Source organism: Fusarium coffeatum (assembly GCF_003316985.1).
Source record: "Fusarium coffeatum strain FIESC_28 chromosome Unknown BRIP53273_contig_96, whole genome shotgun sequence".
In the NCBI taxonomy this organism is placed as follows: domain Eukaryota; kingdom Fungi; phylum Ascomycota; class Sordariomycetes; order Hypocreales; family Nectriaceae; genus Fusarium; species Fusarium coffeatum.
In genome coordinates, this window is record NW_022157891.1 from 1 (window position 1) to 19,670 (window position 19,670).

Below are 19,670 nucleotides of genomic sequence, written 5' to 3' on the forward strand. Positions count from 1 at the left end.
AAAAAAAAAAAAAAAAAAACCGGTTACACTCTGCAAGAAACCATCCTACTCACTACTTGATTCATACAAGACCTCCACTTCCAAGAATGCAAAAAGCCGATCCAAAAAGAGTCATTTCTGATTCATGTCCATGTTCATGGTCATGGTATGGTCATGGTCATGTGCCAGATGAAAAAGTCTAGCCGCCAACTCAGCTGCAGGCGCAGGGTAGGGAAAAGCGAGGGGGGAAAAGTCAAAGCCAAAGCCCAACAGCTCTAGAGGTATTCAGCCAGCCCAACCTCAATACCTTGGAGTAGGTAGCCAAGGATCATCGATCGAGGACCCAGCGCAGGAAGATACCCAACTCAGGCGGCTTTGACCAAAGGTCACTGATATCGTTTCTGGCTTGGACGTTCACATGATGCAGAATTGAAGGTAGAAGCCATGATGGATGTCATGGACAAGACTGTTGATTGGACCGTTCTATTGAATCCGTCCAAGGATGGAGTCAACTTTAGGTTGGTGGATGTGGGCCTGAATTCTTAGGTGACTCCACAGTGAGAGGCCGCTGTAAGAGTATTCAATATTCATTCTTGAAGAAAATCAGGCCATCGCAGCGGTGGAATTTTTGTCTACAGACCCTCTTATCATGCCCGGTTAATGACTTGTATTGGTCTGGCATACGAAATGGCGACGGTGGACGTTTTTGTTGGTGTCTTTAACTCCAACTCTCCATTCAGAACTCTAAGCATTATACACAGAGGCCAACAAGGTTATACACTGGATACCAAATCACTTACACAATAAGTCAGGGAATCCACCAAGGAATTTCCTATATTGGAAGGCCTCAGAAACTCATATAAAAATGTCATCCTGTGCAAATACATGATGGCCTGTGGAAAACATGATCTATCATGTGAGATCAACCCATGATAGCATGGACCTTTTAAACACAGTTTCACGCCGAGAAACTCGGGCAACTACAAAAACATTTCTGCTAGGCGACTCGATTACGAAGAGGCACAATCGTCAACCTTGCGTTCCTCTGACGTTCACGTTCACGTTCCCAGTCCAAACTCAAACTCAAAATCGCTTTTCGAGTCCAGCTGCAGACATGCATAAGCAGGAAACATCCATGCATGCTATCCTGTAGGTAGCCCGGTAATCACATAAACAGGGTCCAAACTATCCGAATTTGGTAATGTCTCTTCACGCACAAAGTCCGACTGCGTCGTTGCGCAAAAGAGCGTCAATGACCTATAGGCTATCGATGCCTGGTCTGCTCGTCATAGTTTCCATGTGCCATCGATTTCCTTTTACGAACTCTCCTGCATCGAAACACCCGGAGACAATTGTCCAGCCAGCCAGCCATCAATGAAAAGGTACTCCGTACTATATGGATGCTACGGCGCATCCGAGCGGACACCTGCGTCGATAGTAGACACGGCTCGGCACAGCATGAGAAAACCACACATAGCTGAGTTTGAGATCCAATATTAATATTTTAAACAGCCAGTGTAGATTATATTTTGTGATGCTCCATCCATGTAAGCATTTCTTGTCAAGGCTTTGTCATACTTACTAACCTATCAACAGCTTTAGGGTAGCCTTCCAGTAGCCCGGGCATTCAACAATTGAGCAACAAAGTGGCTCACGGCCCGGAAGAAAACGTCCAAGCAAAAGCCGATTATTTTGATATTGAAGAAACAAGCCCATAATAGCTCAGACTTGATATCATGATTAATGAGTATGCAACCATCCTCAGCAGATTCTTCTCGCACGCACTTTTCGACTTGTCCCTCCACAGCATGATCGAAATTCAAGTCTCGTGCCAGTCGCGACGTCTGCTGATCATTCGTAATTCACAGGAGCCAACAACTGCAACCACTTTAATCTATAAGACGAATCAGACCAAACATCGACCAGAGCCTCAAACATCGGATTGATTCTTGTTTGCACATTATTGGAGCGCTCTTTAGTCTCGCATCTGTAACACGTCAAGCTCGAGAATGCTGAAAACTTTGCACCTCGCAAACATTTTATTCGCCTGATTCTTCATATCACGGTGACATTCACATATACTCGGGATCTCATTGTTCTAGGTGGTTTTCTTTTTGTCTAACTCTTACTTCCTATTTGGGTTCTTTACCCGACCTCGGCTCTATAGTTGGGAACAGCGCACAAACTGATACATAAATGGCCCTTTCCCCCGGGCACGACATGCGGGAGCATGAAAAAGCATGCGTCAATGCACCAACCCTGTGAATATCTCCTAAGCCTGGGAGCAGGCCTTATATTCCCTGCGTTGTCGCTTGGTCAAGAAAGGCCTCATGGTTTCACCGGAAGGGAAGAGCCCGAGATATCCATCCATTCCTTGCCTGCTCCGCCAATGCAAAAGATATATGATATCACCAGAAACTTTCACCTCGGCTCCCAACGGCTTCTGGTCGGTTCCGTTTGTTTGTACAGGCAGCAAGCATACGCGAATACCTCCACCACCTCGGACAAGGTCACACTGCATCTAGGACTCGTTTCTTTCAAGCCCGAGACATGGAAAACTAACTCATAAGCCGTTTGCTGACGGCCAACGTAGCCTGGTTTCATTTCTTGGGCAGACGATACTTGCCGCCAGCTAGCTCCAACTTATTCTCCGCCACCTTTTCTGCCAGAAACTCCTGCAACTCCTCATTAGTCCATGAACAGCCGTCGGGAATCAGCATCTTCATCATCATTAACATCTGACCAAGTGGCATAGTTGGCGCCGAGTTTGTTAACATGCCCACGATGAACTGCCAGTAGACGGTACGCCGCTCCTGCTCCTTGGAGTCGATCTTGGGTTTGCGCGGAGATGGCTGGCCACCAACATCATCCTGTCCGTCATCAGGAGCACCTGCTTCTCCAGCCTCATCTGCGTTGTCCAGTTGCTCCAATACCATGTAGGTTTGATTGCCAACATCACGAATGACTCGCTTGGAGATCCAGAATTTGATAGCAAGCTCAAGAAGGTCCTCGTCAATCATGAGTTCTTGCCATATTCCGTTGAAAGTTCGTTGCGTAGGACCGGATTCTCCTTCATTGTTCTCATCCTGGAACGCGTAGATGACTGCAGCTTCGTATGTCTTGCATTCAAGCTCAACTGAGCGATCTTCGAAGTCGAGCTTGACAGTTGCTGAGCCCAACTGGTCCAGCCAGTTGAGTTTTCGAGACGTTTTGAGTCGTTCGAATCCCTGCTCATATCTGCTGTGCATTTCTGCAACAGGCGCTGGTACTGTGAAAGGATCTTTGGGTAGACTAGGCCAGAATAGTCGTGATAGAATCTTGGAGTGGTGCGCAATTGCTCCAGGATCGTTATACGTTTGTCGGATGGTCTTGCACAGAACCGCATCAACTCTCTTCGAGTCCTGTATATCCTTCATCATGACATCGCAGTTTTGTAGAGCACTCTCACCGAACCGCTTCTTAAGAAGGCTCAATACCTTAGTCTCTTGTTGGAAGGTTGCCTGGTTCGAAAGCAATCGCTCAGCAATGATTAGCTGGAACTCTTTAATAAAGATGTCCTGAGAACCAAGTGCACTAATCAGAGTACCGATAACGTCTTCGTTTCTGGGTCTCTTGTAGTTCACACCTGCGTCCACAGGATCTGGAACCCAAGTCATATCGTTCCAATCGAGGTCCTCATCCTCAACCTGGCGTCGCTGTTGTTGAGATGCCGCGTTCAGCAGTACTGCTAGCTCCGCGAGGTTTGCCTTGCCTTCTTCTGTGTCGGCCTCACTGGGGTTGGAGAGCAGACCACCAACGACAATGCGAATAGCATCGTCCCTTTGACAGAGATACAACTGCAGAGCGTGAACGACCCGATCAAGAAGGACTTTGGAATGATCCAAGGCATGAAAAGTTCTGATCATGGAGATGTATGTTTGCAGGATATCCGAGGTGGACCTGCCAGGGTGAAGTAAGCGTTTCTGCAGGGCCATCGAGAAGGTATCCGTTAGTTGAAGACGTCGCTGTGGTGTTGTGACAGCCAGACGAAGATCTTCCAGTCCTCCTCTACTTTCGGGCCAGTTCAAAGAGATATCAAAGAGCTCGTGAATTCGAAGTGTTGCAAGACGTCCTATGGCAATATCCTTCCAACATTCGACATCACCCCACGCGATATGTGTTTCCAGACGGCTGAGAAATTCAACAGCAAGACGCCCGTACTGATTCTCAACCCATTCAGAAAGATGACCGAGACAGCCAGAGGAGACACTAGTAGATTGCGTCTCTGACTGTTCGGGTACTTTCCAGACTCCCGAGTAGGATATTTTAATGAAGTCTTTCATGCTGGCATCCATGATCTCTGCAAAAAGAACTTGAAACTTTTCTCCCACTAGACCAACATTCTTCAGAGATTCTAAGAGACCTAATAACTCTTGACGAGCTGCTAAGCTGTCCCCTTGCGATTCTGAGAATGATGCAGACCCATCATAACGTTTCCCTATACCAAGATTGAGTCGGATAAGGCGACGCAAGACACTGGTCAGGGCATCCGTCAAGCCTTGGTTAAGAGAGTTGCCTATGATAGCATGTAGGTCTCGACGGAATTTTGAAAATGCTGCATTTGAAGAAGCCTCGTCGTCGTAACCTTGCACGATGAGAGTCAATCCCCAGAGATACTGTCTATGAGCTGCCTCAAGTGTTGAGATGCTTGACAGCAATACTTGTGTCTGGTCGCCCTGACTGGTACAAGCAGCCAACAGGGGCATAACATGGTGAACAAAGTGCTGGCGTACTTGATGGGTATGCCAGAGTAGGATGTCCTCCGTCTGAGTCGCACCAGGCAGAGAGCGGCTAGGATAGAGGAGCAGGGCGATAGAATCGCGAACATCCAAATCGACCTCCTGCGACTCTGACGGTAAGGTTCCAAAGGAGTCTTCCACAGCCACTGAAGTCGGCAACTGTATCTTGGAAGTAACGACATGCCATGCCCGGTCCCACCTTACTTGATCATCGGCATGATGGAGAGTCTCATGAAAGAGAGGCGGTGGTGGTGGGGGAGCATGTTTGGATGACGACGCGTGGGGACCTCCAAAGGCGGCACCTTGATCCGTGGAGGCAGCGATGGGAGTTGAGCGAGGCGTGGGCGATGAGACATCAGTCTGGAAAACGGACCGGAATACCTTTTGCTTGCGTGCCCTATATCTCGACGCTGTCAAGGCCATTGTCGCATGGTAAGGTGTGGTCTAGGTAGGGTGTGAGAATGTCAACAAAAGTCTTGTTGTGGTTGTTGCTAGGACGTGTGGATAAGAGAAAAAGCGGGTGTTTGATAAGCACAGGGCGAATGCCGTTTACGTGACGTGCTGGACCACACCTTCCCTTGTGGAGTGTAATGACGGGCCGCACTCCTTCGACGTTAGAGGGTCCACTCCTTTGAAGATGAAGGCGGCCGACTCACTTACACGAAATACCATGTTGAGTTTAGAGGCTTCAGGGAACGAGCTACCTAATCGAATCGAATCGGTAATGCTTTGGTACGTACCATCCTGATCAATGCTTTTTTGGCTTTCTCTGCTGCGGCTGTTTACAGCGTTTCAGATAAGGTATGAGGCTCAATCACACTTTCTTTCTTCGGTGTTTCACTAGGTAAGCTGATGTTTTGGCCAAACGAATCCAACCAACCAACAAGCGCATCACCAGGATAAGTCATGTTGTAGAGATGAAATTTCATGTCGGCAGATTCACATCACATCAGATCTTACCTTGCCATGGTCCGTGACTCCCCGAGATGAATTAAAATTGTAGTGCGTGCGAGAAAGAGTAAGGCAGACTGACAGATTTCTGACATATGCTACCAGTTTCATCACGACTCAGCCACAAAGGATCCAACAGTTATATCAGAGTCAGTGATGCTTTAGACGATCCTCGGAACTGCCCCACGGCAGGGTACCGTCACGTACGGTACGGTAAGGATACATCCATACAGATCACATCCCAGTTAGGGAGAAATAAGCTAAGGAAACTCTTCAGGGGACACAATTTTGGCGAAAAGTAAAATCATGTCCGACTCGGCCGATGACTTTGTCTTCCGGACCCGAATAAATATGGATGCGCGACCGCGGATCTCGTACGGATTAAGAGCTCCAGCCGAGATCGCCTCATCCACTTTAGTGACACAATAACACGTCGAGGCTCTCTAGGTCTCGGTCGATAAGGCCTTCTGAGATGTTACTGGACGTGCTGGCTAAAGAGCTTGTCCTTGCTTGGCAGCATAAAGGACCCAGCTATTAGACTACACGGAAGGAGTCGCCGCAAACGATTCGGTCGGATAATATTCAAGAGAGCGAAACTAACGATTTTGTCGCTTGCTTTATCCCGTCCTGTGCTCTAGGCTCTTGGCGAGTCTGCCTAGCATGGAGGAGTCAAGGAGTTCAGACCGTTCACCTGGGTCGGGGAAATTAGCTAGCCTGTTTATGCTCAAGGTTGTTTAGTGTCAAGAATCGTCACGGATTTTACCGTCTGGTCTGGTCAGTCTAATATCATTTCAACAAACGCCTTTCCTATAACATGCTGTCTCGGCGAACTTAGGTGGGCTGCGAGTTGATGATGGAGCCTGGTAGACGTAAACGTAAACGTAAAGAGCAAGAGAGCATGTGTGTTACTAGAATATCCAATCTGTTGGAGATGCAGAAATCCCCAGGATCTGGAATGCCCCTATGCCGGTTCATTGTTTGATTGTCCGTGTGTTGCTGTGCTCTGTACCTGCATCCGAATGGACGGTTGAGAGGCAAAGACACGGGAACAAAACCTGTTCTTGTTCGCAACTCCGTGGCATTTCCCCTTTATCGGGTCAAGTTGAGGACATAGGCATATCCACCTCCACGTTTGCATTATATTGATATGCACAGTCTTCTGGATTGGATGTTAAATCCCGCTTTTTCCAGCCCTACCCAGGGCCAGAATTATGATTTATGCCTTGCCATATGCTCAGGGTAGCATTCTGCAACGGTTTATGTCTGACATTGAGATCCTTCAAGCCACCACCTGCTGTATTCTGCTCCTTCTGGAACGTCTATCTGGGTTGGCCATTCTGATCAGAAAGCTAATCAGCAAGATTCAGCCTAGGAAAACCGGGTTCTCGAATGACAGCAACGCCTCCCGCGTCAGTTTGTCAAGGATGGAGCATCGTAAATGTATGCAACCCAGGTACGTATCTGTACTGAGGTCAACTGTCTGAAAGTATCACAGTGAGCTATCCGAATGAGGAAGGAATCATGACCTGATGAGTCCGAGTAGTTTGCTCGCATACTGACGATCCGATCCACTGTGACACTTGGCGGTTGACCCATCGACGTGGTCAAGTCACACTTAGATTCAATTGGCGCATCAGTCACCACAAGTGATGGACCACGTCGATGCCCACTGTGCAGTACAGAGGTCAGAGAGCAGTAAAATGCAAGATTGCAATTGAGCAAAAGAAACGGCAGAGTAGCATTGATGCTCCTCAATGTAACAGTGATACTCAATCGCTGGGGTCCGTGGCGTCATGAATTTACTAAATAGGAGATTGAGATTTTCTTCCGGTTTCCCGGTAAATATACATACAAGGATTCGATTCACTGCAGCCTTGTACAGCAGATGAGCTACCCATGAATATCGCTCTTGGACAATGGACCCGACGGTGAGGATACTGAAGGAAAAGATCCATCCATTCCTTACTTACCGGCCTTCGGGGAAAAGTGCAGCAGTAGACGGGAGGTGTCCCTGGATTCCCCACTGTAACTTAGCCCTACAGCAGCGGAGGACCTTCTATCCGTACCACTAGGAATGGATATTGCGTTAACCTATCCCAGTCAAAATAAGCACGGGAGAACGTTAGTAGTTAGGGGAATAGAGTGTTGAGCTTGGCTTTGTTACCAGTCATTCCCACTCTATTCCCTTAATCAATACCCGTCCACTGCTGTTTAGTCTAATGTTAAGTTTACCTTAGTTCTAATGTTTCTGGGCAGGGCAGACTTTCAGCTTGTGCCAGAAACTGAGTTGAGTGTTCCAGAAACCATGTGGCTGTCACTCACCCCCGTTTCATGAGAAGATCCCATGCAATGCACATGCCACTCCCATGGTAATGTACATGTACGTACATGTATCCGTCTGTATGTTAGTAGGTATGCCGTGGGGGTGAACCAGTGGGTGACATGCTTCCATCGTAGGGGTACATCTAGTATCCCAAAGGACCCCACGCAACCAGACAGGCTAGACAGGATAAGGGGGTCGCTTCTCTCATTTCTTCTCTAGGTACCCATGCCTCGCTTGTCCTATCCTGTCCATCTCCTAGGAGCCCTGCTGCTATGCCCTGCCCTGACTGAGACGCCCAGAGCCCTGCTGGGCGGACGACAGTGGTTGCGCCGGTCGGCCGTTGGGACCGACTCGATCCGACCTACCATTCGCCAACTGACGCCGGGGGGACGCTGCAAATCTTCCGTCTTTTCGTCCAAGTCTGTTTTCGGGGGTCCTTTTTCTCGGGGCCGAGGCGGGATCGGATACGGGCCTACGGTCTAATAACCTCAACCGGTCCCGAGAACCATGTCGACCAATAAATGCCTGATTCTTCCTATTGTTTTCTCTCTATTCTTTGTGCGTTGTTGCAACTCAACTCTTGCTTTGAATCTTTAAAGCTACCTTATATCATCTCTAAATAGAATGGGTCGACTTACAAGTGGCAGTACTGATCCTTCGGACCTTATATCACTCAACCACAGCCCACATAGTACATGCCTTGGCTGCACCCTGCTATTTGTAGCGCGGCTGTGCTGCCAACCCAACCTGGTCAATTTCATAAGGTAGCTTACTAACTTGCCTAGCATTGCAGTGACCGCAGGGATGGGCCTGAGTGCCGCGACGATCATTTTCTTCCCACTCGTATGGCCTGCCTTTCCCGGCAGTCTGGGGCATCCCGTCCTTTCTGGATGGTCGTCCTGTTTCAAATCAGTCTTCTCGTTCGATTCTTGCATACTCAATTTGCCCAGACTCTTCCCCCAGTCGCTGTCTACCTTAGTCCTGCTGTATACGGTCCTACCTATGGCTTAGACCAGACACGTACTGTAAAGAGTACAATGCCCTAGCACCGACTCCTAAGTCACCGCGCTAAGCTGCTTTTCAACCGTTTACATACAATCGTGCTGTACTCTAATTTAGCACGTCCCTCAACCAACACGACCCAACTGGTGCCCTTGGTCACCCATTTCGCCGAATCTCACAGTAAGAACCAAGTGTACAATCATGTGTATCGAGATTTTGATTTCAATGGCAAAAGCCTTGTTGTAGAGCAGCTTGCTATATCGCTAGCCCTTTCTAGTATATCAAGAAATATTTGTAACATAGAAGTGTGGGGAAAAAAAAAACAAGAAATATAGTACCAATATTGTATGGGGGTATTGGCAGAAGGAGCACCATATTTTGCTCAAAAACAAACTCCATAACCAATATGCTCCGGAGGCTTTCCAAAATGTGCATGTCCCTGCCTCGACAGACATCCATCCCAAGCATGTTTCCAGCATGCGTGACCATATCTGGTCGCCTTGCACCTGTTAAACAACACCAGTCATCCCATCCCATCCCATCTAGGTTTATTGTGAGATAGAACGCCAAAGGCTTAAACCATTCCGTGTATCCTCAATAGCCTTGTAGCCTGTTGCCCAAAAGATATAACGCCGACCTGTTTAAAGACCGCTGTGAAGTGCAGTCATCAGTAACCAACGCCTAGTATGGCTCAGTTCAAATTCCGAGCTCCCAAATGTTGAAGTAATGATAGCTGAAGCATCTCCTGATTGTTTTTCTTTCCTTAAGTGCACACCTCACGAGTTTCGTCGGCCTTTGCACTTGTCATGGAGGAGATGTCCATTTCGTGCAGTAGTTCTCGTAAACTCCGCTCCGCAGTTAGGGCACGATGCTTTGGCGGCTTGTCCTGATTTCTCGCGTTGGTGTCGTAGTAGGTTGCTGAATGTCGAAAATTGTCGTCCGTTACACCCATGTTCCCAGCATCGTGGCTTTGGTCGGCTTTGCACCACTCTCACATGTCCCGCATCTTGCGAATTTGCGCTTCCGGGACCCATAACAGTTGGCACCTGGTACATAAAACCGACATCCTGACCAACAGGTACTGGTGGCGATCGAGCACTGCCTTGGGTTAGCTATGATGTTTTAACATGTGAAGACCAACAACGTACCCATACTGATTTGATCCAGCATAAACAGGTGCATAATCCACAGGCATATTGTAGCTGGGTTGTCTATCGCAGATTAGCATGGTCCGGGCGCCGCCCTATGATACAGGGGTCTTACAAGCTTTGTGGGTAAGTGGTAGGGTATGCCGAAGGTGGTTGCTGGTCTTCGAGAGAAGGGCTGTAAGATTGTAGGTATGTCGAATTGCTCATTGAAGTCGGGGTGTCGCTCATGAGTGTTACGGGTGCGGGAGCGGTAGTGTAGGCTGGGATGCTCATGGAACTTGTTGTGCTGGGAAGTCCCATCGCCGATGGGGAGGAATCGACATAGGGATTGCTGTTGGCACGGCGCATTCTGTTGACAAGCCTCGAGTCTCGACGTGCCCTATCCGTTTGTCGCTTGACTTCTCGCTGATCCGTCGAAAGAGAGAATCGTGGAGGGCTCGATGTAACTGATCTTGACTGAGGGGAGACATGTCCCATTGAAGATAGTCCAGGACTAAGCAAGCTGCTTCCAGAGGTGCTCGACTCGATAGGGCCTGTGGATTCTAAGTTAGCAACGTATGGGCGAAGGAATAATGAGTATTGCTAACCTGGCCATGTAAAGGCTGATCTTGGCCCCATGGTGAAGGCAGGGTCAAACTGAAGAGCAACAGTACTTAAAGAAACAGTATTAGCGCCTGTCTAAACTTTTAGGGTATAGAATGGTAATACCTCATGCTGGTTGATCTTGATGGGCGGGAGCTTGGTGTTAAGTGTTGATGGCTCTGTTGTGGGTGAGAGAGAGACCCCTCCTGCAGTTGGTCTGAATGGTTCCAGTTTGAGTCAACGCCGGTCGAAGCCAAGGTTGGAAACTGGGAATAGGACTGAGAGGCAGGTGTAGGTAAATAAGAAGACTCGGCGGTTGGTGTGTTGAGGTAGGGGGTGGATGATGAGTAATGATCTGGTGAGGAGACCGGAGGCTGATGGGATAGTCCAAGTGTGTGAGTCTGTGGCGAGGTACTGATATTCGAGCCGAGTACAAACTCTCCGCTAACAGAGACTTGACTACTGAGAATGGATCTGGCGGGCGGTGAGCTCGAGTTGTCACAGTTTCCATCTGCTAAGGCTGAATCCATCTTGACTGAGGATGGAGGGGACGGGGGCAGGTAAAGAGACTCTGATTGAGACATACGGAAATATGAGGAGCTAATGAAGCCGATGATAAAGGATTGGATGTTGTTGTTGTGAGGTGCCGATGTGGTTAATAAGTGACGAGCTGGGTCAAAGGATTGGGGCTTATAAGAATGCCTTGTGTAGTTGTTTAGGATGAAGAAATATCGAAGCTTGGTTTTAAAACGTTGATCTATCTATGGACCATCTGAGCCCCAAACACGACCAGGGACAGGATGTCGACTTATATGAAAGAGGGCAGTACACTATCCTCCCGTTGAACGTGCATGACGAAGTGAAGGAACACTGACACCTCGAAAGAGACTTGAGTGACATGGAGCCATGGGTACAGGACGGTACATTGCAAGGGTCTGAATTGCAGTGAAGCGTGTTCCGTGGAGCGTACGCTGAGCAATAAGAAAACATGCCGTTAGCAAGGGTGACAAATGATTGCGGGAGTGGCACCATGGAAGAGTGATGGGGGAAAGAGTAAAGCTTGGAGTATGAAGGACTGACTGGGGGGGCGTGTTGTAAACGAAGAGATCCGTTTACTAGGTAAGTGAGCCATCGTCTAAGGGACCTGTGGTCACGGCGTTGGTATGTGGCGTAGCGGGGAAAAAAAGAAGCACCCATTGATAGGCTCTTTTGGAGTTGACCGGCAGCGTGTTTAGGATCCATGTCGATTGCCCTACCAGGCCATCGAGGTACCCATACGACGGCTAGCTACTGGGAATGGATGTAGAGCTGACAAGGGTCGTGAGTGGGAGAGCGCGCGCACCTAACCCACCTCCAAGGCTCCATCCAAATTGGTGGGCTCTTTCTTCCACCTCAAAGTCAAGCGGGTCATGGCAGACCCCATCAATCATTCCCTACACGTTACCCAAGAGCAGAGAAGACCGGCATTATGAGACGACAGCCGACCTGTCCTGAGATTGGGCTGGAGCAGGAGCCGCACCTGGCGGGTATTTTGAAATACCTGACCAGTCCAGTTTTGTCGAGCGATGAAAGGGTAAAGAGGCGCGACATGATCCAAAATACGTCAGAGTCATCAATGATTTGCTCTGCTTCAGGCTGTTTATGTATGGGGGTTGATTGTGTGACTTGGTATCAATCGAATGCTCGCCTATATCTGCGTATGCGTCTCGTGGTCCAAAGACCGAGAAGCGGTTATCGTCGACATTTTATCGCCTAGTTGGCGTTGTTCTGTCATATCAAGTCCCGAAGGTATCGTTTTTTTGTTTTTTTTTTGTCTTCATTTGGGCATGTTCCGGGACACGTTAGAAAGAAAAGCCACGCAAGCAGTGTGCTATGCTTTGCAGACGGCAGTTGACTGACGTTTACAAATCAACATATATCGAACGTTTCCTTGGAAGCAGAGATGCACGTATGTACAGAGGCGACAGAGGCGGGAAGAATCCTGAGAAAGCCGTGGGATTCGTATCCTTGCGCTTCGCTTCTCCGTTCGCACTCGACGAGTGAGAAGTCGATATAGGCGGGAAGGAGCCATCTCCTTGGCTGTGCGGAAACCGCAACTTGTTATCCGTTTCCTTTCTGAGGCCCAATCCAATGACATAGATAGTTTTGCCGGCGTCTCGACCCAATAGACTGTGCAAAAAAGGGCGGGATAGAATGCTGTTCCCGTAACGCCAAGAAACAGGCACGCAGATGGCCCAGCTACCCAGGAACATTGCAGGTAGGGCCACGCAGTCTCGTCAACTTTGAGTCTTCATCTACATCATCAATTGTAGGTAGCTAGACCCATCAGCTTTGCTAGCGACGGGAATAGCACGGCCATGGTACGGGGTTCAAACAGAGTTCGAATGGCTTGCCTAATTGTCCATTTGCCAAGAATGGTTCGTTATGAAAGTTCCAGCTGGGTGTTTCGGTAGGGCAATTATCCTTGAGCAACAAGAATAATCCAATAGGCCTGTTGATAGTGAATGGCGGGTCGACAGCAATCGATTCCAGGGCCAAGGTCGTGGGCTCACGTTGAGAAAGAGCGGTCCATGGACGACCCAGGGATCAGGAAAAACGACAACACAGTGGTATAGGGAGAGAAATAGAGGGGAAGGGGGAGGGTGGTTGGAAGCATCCCCATCTGATGTGACCTTACAGATACTGTAGCAGTAGCAGCACAACACAGCATAATGAGGGCGGTGCAATGATGATGAACCAGGGGTTCATGTTCAAAAACGCGCCCGTTAATTAGGCATGATGCTGAATTCAATGCCGCGTTGTGTGGTGGAATAAGTCGGGATGACTCGCGGAAACCAGTGCCGTGGATATGTTGGCTACAGAGTAGCCATTTCGAGTCTCTAATCTAGAAGCGGGTGCATAGGAGTAGTAGACGCCTTCCGCTTTTGGCGCCCAGGATGGGTTGGTCTCAACAAGCGATGCGGGAAGGAGCAACTCAGGTTGGATGGAAAGTATCTTAGGAAGGTAGGGTATGTAGGGGTACTGTAGGGTGCTGTCCGCTCTACTGGGCTGGGCTGTAGGTTGTCTGTCAACCTGTAGGGCAGGCACAACGGATATCCGTTCCATCCACATGCTTAGACGCGGGTATTGGCAGACAGGCAGGCACAACCCAACTGACACTGCGCTAGAAGGATGAACAATCCATGCCTGTCGCCTGTTCCTTTCCTAATTCCCTGCTGCCGCGCAATGGTTAGAATGGCGACAGGCCCTGAACTGAAGCTCGCTAGGCTTCTATCATTCCTTCCCTTTGCTCCCTGTCCTGCCCTGTCGATGGGCGGCCGACTCTTGGCCTTGGACGTTAATTAATTCATATCAACTGGGATAGGTAACAGCCTTAGCCCGGCAGTTTCCCACTCATGACACCTTAGCGTCCAGGGCCTTTTCGCTTGTTGAATCTGTCCGTGTTTATCATGGTCGCTTTCGTTCTCGCAACTTCCCCGCTCCCCCATACCTAGACAGGGTGCCATATGTCTTTGATACAGAATGCAACACAACAGCCTGGGATCGTCAACGCGGATGAGTATCATTATCACGCACAGCACAGCCCCATGATCGCTTCGTTTTCTTCATCCTTCCCTAAGAGGGGTCCCCAGTCGCCTCAGTCGATTACTTGCTCGCCTGCCTACCTGCCTGTCTGTCTGCTTACTATACACAATCGCCCCCATTGGCACCTTACCATCCAATTACTCTCAAGACCTGCTGTACACAGGTCTATCGTGGCAGTACGTACATCCAGACCTACAGCACAGCACTGGTAGCAGACAGGCCGCAGGTGACAAAAATAGGCTCATGCAAGCAACCACAGGGCTGGTAGGTGATATTAAGCGCGAAAGTCTATCAAAGTCGACTTCCATAACGGGTAATCACCGGGAATCCGTATACCCTCCATCTCTGGCTCTCGGTCTCTCTCAGTGTCGATGTCGATGTCGGTGTCAGGCCGTCTTTGCGTAGTAACAAGAACGCCCATCATCATTCTCACTCACCGTCAACGTGCACCATCGTCATTGGAACCCTCGGAGTCGATTTCAACTTGCAGATCAACAAGTCCGAAGAAGATTCTTTGACCAGAATGACAGCTTCAAATGTCGGACTCAAGCATGCATCGGACCGATGCATCATGACAGCCCTGGGCGGGTGTAACGCTGAACTGGTAGCTCCACCTTCATCCGACAGCAGAGGAAGGCTTGGACAGTTTAGGCTTGGTGAACAAACTGCTCGTAAAGACTTTGTGGTGATTGGCTGAGGCGCTGAGAGCGTCTAATCAACCCAATCGACAATGTTACATCAACCACAGACGCGCAAAAACTTGCCAACAGGAGAGAGAGCGGGGATCGTCCTGGGCCACAAAGGCGCAGTGCAACAAAAGGACATTGACGTGGATCAACAGCCTTAGCGTTTGGCCCCCGACAGTCGGGAACCAATCGGAAGAATTCACTCGAACTACAGCTTAACCCAAAGGAACCTTAGATGCGACTGTCTCTCTAGGGACCCAGTTCTCGAGCTTCAAGGTCTATGCTGGCAAACTTCATCATGTTGCTCATGACCTGCGGGTTTTTGCTCCATTTCAGCCCCCAAACAATACCTACGATCTCAAGCATGTGGCTGAAGCTTCTTCTGGGCGAACCTACCAAAGCTCCGACACTTGGCTGCTGAGCTTGCTGAGCTCAATACTCAGATTCAATGGCTATATGGGCGGTGTTGCTGATATTCGCTTGGGGCATTACACAGCCTCTTGCGATCATACTCGCTTGTTTGAAGAAACGTTGCAAAAATAGCTATACAACTGGGCCCCTGCTTGGCAGCTCACTCATTCACATCAAATCTTACATACGCATGTACTCAGTCACTGTCACAGTTGTCAACTATGGCATACTCGAGAAATTCTGACATACGGGTCTCTGTCGATATCGCGATCCAAGATATGGGCTCAGATGGTGATCAAAGCACGTTGAGCCAGCAAGCATGATCCATCTCATTTTGAAGAACTTGCACCAGCTTTTGCCGTTCATTGGTTGCTTTCGTTCTTTTCTTCTTTTCTTCTTTTCTTCTTTGCTTTTTGAGAGCATTTATCGCATATCAAGATATTTCTCGGGTTATTGGAGCTTTCCTGCACTGATCCAGCCAGTGGAGAAATGTTACGCCCAAGACACCATGTAGCAGGCGCTATAAGCTTGGTCTGTGGACTTGGTTCTCTGCTCCTTTGCTGTTACGAATATTCAAGGTTTGGCTACTGTATGTATCCAAATATCTCATGAGCTGTTGATCTGTGCCAAGCTTCAACCCAGTTAGGGACAACGCTAGCCATCTCAAGACAGCTCAGCCCGTTCTGTATGCAAGAGTACGGCACAAGTCGAGGATCTATCAAGAACCACGGGCCAAGAATTGCCTCTTGCAATGAGCCTAATGGCTTTCGAGAAATGTACTACAACAATGTGAAGAACCAATCTCAAAACTGTTACGTCTGATCTGAAGCTAGTTCTCCAGTAGTGATCAGTGATCACTGAGCTAACTTACGCGCGCGGCATCCCCACCCTACCCTTTGACACCAAGTCCAAAACTAAGACACCGACTCAGAGGGCCGTCGAACTAAGAGCACTCGCACACGCATTCGCTCACATTTCAAGGACGCCACGCATGTTTCAGACAGCCCACGGTTCCGTGACTCTATAGAAATTCCCCGGAAAAGGCCCTAGGGGAAAGATCAACGAAACGGCTGCGATCCCTTACAGCACTAGATCACACCGCGATATGCTCCGGTCGAAACATGTTGGCTTGATCTTCCATTTGGTTTGAGCCTTGACGCGGGCCAAGCTGGGTGTTCAGTTAACCTGGAGCTATTAATGCAGCCCGTAGAACCGGCAAAGTTTGATTTATGTCGCTGCCTAGGTGACGATCGATGCCCTTTCGGAATTAAAGGGCCTGTGCATGATGTCTGAGGGTGGGCGTAAGGGTAATCACAGGGCAAGGCAGACTTGAACTTGGATTGGAAGCTGTGATATTCCAAATGCCTGGGGAGATCACAGCTACGCTATCAGGCCGTGATTCTCCCGATTCGCCGATCTGCTATGATTCGAGTGCTGTCTTCAGCACTGCAAGTTTCATCGGTCAATCCTCCAATACCAAGCAATGACGAAATGAAGCTAAAGTGCATTGTTACCAGAAGCAACAACACCTCTCATCTGGCCTGACTCGGTGAATTCCGGGTCTCAAACAATACCACGACAGGCTGTCCATGTCATGTTCGTTAACCTGGTCTCGGCAGTGAAGACTCGAGGCACATGCTGGCCATGTGTTGAAGATCGACTAGTTCCCATTAGTTGACGTTGACGTCCACTGTCAAAGCAAAACCACAACCCCCCTCCCGATCATTTCGAGTGCAAGGATCCTGGTCTGGTTTCATGACCGCCATGTCCATCTATTGTACGCTATCATGTACATCGCGATACTTATAACATTAGCCTTAACGGCTGCTCCGGCGCCGGGAAAACCTTAGCAGGCACTAGAGAAGACTCGCAGAAGGTCGGGTTCTGATTAAGCTCGTCCTCAAATGTCTGATCTCGAACCGTCGTGGTGGTGTAAGTGCTGGGGTGCCTGGGTGCTTGGTCGTACAGTACAGTACACAACGACAACCCAACAGCATGGGTAGCAGTCTTGCTGATCACCCAGTATCCTAGTCACAGCTGATTTTCTCGGTCCCGAGCTACGCAGTGCTTAATCCCCGAGCATAACGTTGCAAGCCACCACGTTGTTTCAATACTCAAATTGCAATATAACACTCACAAATATGATGAGGTATTTCCTACATCTGATGAGTCGCGAGGCAGTGTTGTTTAGTGAAACACCTGATGTGCGAATTCCATTTTCGCTCTCTCTGAGAGAAGGATGCGTACCATGAGTTGTTGTTGCCAAGGGCACTGACGCCAATTCGTTATCATGCATGCAAGCGAAATATGTCAAGTTCTTAGCCTGTCTGGGATTTTGGCAGACTCACGCTCGCCCCTGGCGTTGAGTGTTGGGACATCCTTAGCTGTACAGTATATCGAGGACAAATGCTAAGTCTCCGCAGTATGGACTTGAAGCTTGCTAGATCCTACTATCCGACAAGACCCGGTTACACATGCTTCCTCGGCCTCCACTCAAAGAACACTTGAAGAACATTTGTGCGGTCAGTGTGCAATACACTAAACTAAGCTGTTCCTGCTCATCAACATTGACACTTGTGGCTCCGACTAATGCTAATCTAATGTCAGGGCAACTTCTTTAGAGAGCTGTGAGGCGGCTCCTTCAGGATCGAATCCATGCGTTGAAACTATCTTGGAGATCTTAGTGGAATTGGCCGGCAGTCACCTTGTTGCCATAATGGGCATTGCGCTCTTCCTGTCGATCTACACCTGGACTCTTGAAACTTCTATGATGGGACGAAGAGTGCAGAACCCACGTTTAAGGGGAGGAAGGAGCTTTAATGCTCCATCAAGTTTGAGATATAGCATCTGAAGAACGCCTAACCTGGTTCTAGCATCGAGAATCAAGGAGCTTGGATCTCAAATTTCAGATGAAAAGTTGCCTGATGTGATGATACTCTATCTTCTAGGAAGATCTGCACCACCAGTATCAGATTCAATGCGCTTGCAACGTTTATTCGGTGTTTTGCCACTGAATTCAACTATATGATGCACATATGCGAGTGACGATAATTATCTGAGACCACAGTGGCAAGTCATCGACTCAACAATAACGGCAAAAGGGTCTCGGTATCCTTACCGAACATATCCTTCTCTATACCAGGTCTTTGATTTCTTGACCCCTTTTCCTCTTCTCTCCCTTTTACCCATCTCTGCAGTACGATCCAACCAGAGAGGGGTGGGTCGAGAAGAACCACCGACTCGAATCCTTCGGGGGTTTCTTCCTTCCAACGGCCGCAGCTTTCTGTTCCATGCCCACAAGATCGAGTCTCGACTTTTGAACGAACCCTTATTCGAACAGTGGCAAGGCGGAACCTGGCCCGGTGCCATGCAGTATCCCAGGTGGCTGGATGCAGGTCGACGGGGGCCAAGTTGGAGGCTTTAGCCTCTGCTGCACTGATGCTAATCCTCGCTCAAATTGATGACCCGGCGGCTAACGTGTCGAACCAGAGTTGGCCCTCTTACGTATGGATTTCACGGGGGTGGCTGTGGTTCTTTCCTCTCACAAGATGGGTAGTGACCCTTGAGGGGTCTATGCCTTTTCAAGGCTGTGTGCAGTATCAGGATCACGGTGGAAGGATCAGGATCAGACGGGAGATTCCGCCCATAAGCACGTCAAACCGGCGGACCTAGTTGGATTTAGGTTGTTTCTGTTTGATAGGCCTAATCTGCTTAACAGTCGGTAATTGTATGGTGCTATAACCATGTCATGGCTGGGTCTCTGTCGGTGAACTCACGTGTCATGCAACGACCATAGACCAAGTTGAGATGAGATTGAAACAATCTCTTTAGATGGCCCAAGCTGTTTGTTTAGTTTGAATTGCTGGGTATGTTTGTGTCAGTATACGGTTTCACGGTTGAGTTGAAAGGGTGGTGTTGGTTGTGGCACTTCATCTTGGTCCGTCAACTGATCTTTCATCCACACAACTACAATTTGGCGAACAATTCAGACTCATATATTCCTGCTAGGGGTTGTCGCATCTCTCGGGGCTACAAAGATAGAGTTTGCAGAACTCTCGACGATGATGTTCGAGAAGTTTGCGTGGTGTTCTGGATATAGTACAGGGTAAGTCAACTTCGAGATAGGTAATGGCAATCATCAGCCCGACCATAGGTTGGGAGAGCATATTGATCTTTCAGATGCATATCTTTATGGTCTGCTGCGTGAATAATTAATGCATTCTGT

General features: G+C 48.8%; 2 protein-coding genes across 2 annotated transcripts; both read right to left on the minus strand.

The window, feature by feature from the left end:
- Positions 1 to 2,579: 2,579 nt before the first annotated feature.
- FIESC28_04562 (uncharacterized protein) lies at positions 2,580 to 5,180 on the minus strand (the record flags this gene model as incomplete). The annotated part of the gene is made up of 1 exon (XM_031158709.1): positions 2,580 to 5,180. The coding sequence occupies one exon, from the start codon at positions 5,178 to 5,180 to the stop codon at positions 2,580 to 2,582; it is 2,601 nt and encodes an 866-aa protein (XP_031017218.1).
- Positions 5,181 to 9,809: 4,629 nt separating this feature from the next.
- On the minus strand, positions 9,810 to 11,293 carry FIESC28_04563 (uncharacterized protein; the record flags this gene model as incomplete). The annotated part of the gene is made up of 5 exons (XM_031158710.1): positions 9,810 to 10,131; positions 10,182 to 10,244; positions 10,297 to 10,714; positions 10,769 to 10,833; positions 10,890 to 11,293. The coding sequence occupies 5 exons, from the start codon at positions 11,291 to 11,293 to the stop codon at positions 9,810 to 9,812; spliced, it is 1,272 nt and encodes a 423-aa protein (XP_031017219.1).
- Positions 11,294 to 19,670: the final 8,377 nt, after the last annotated feature.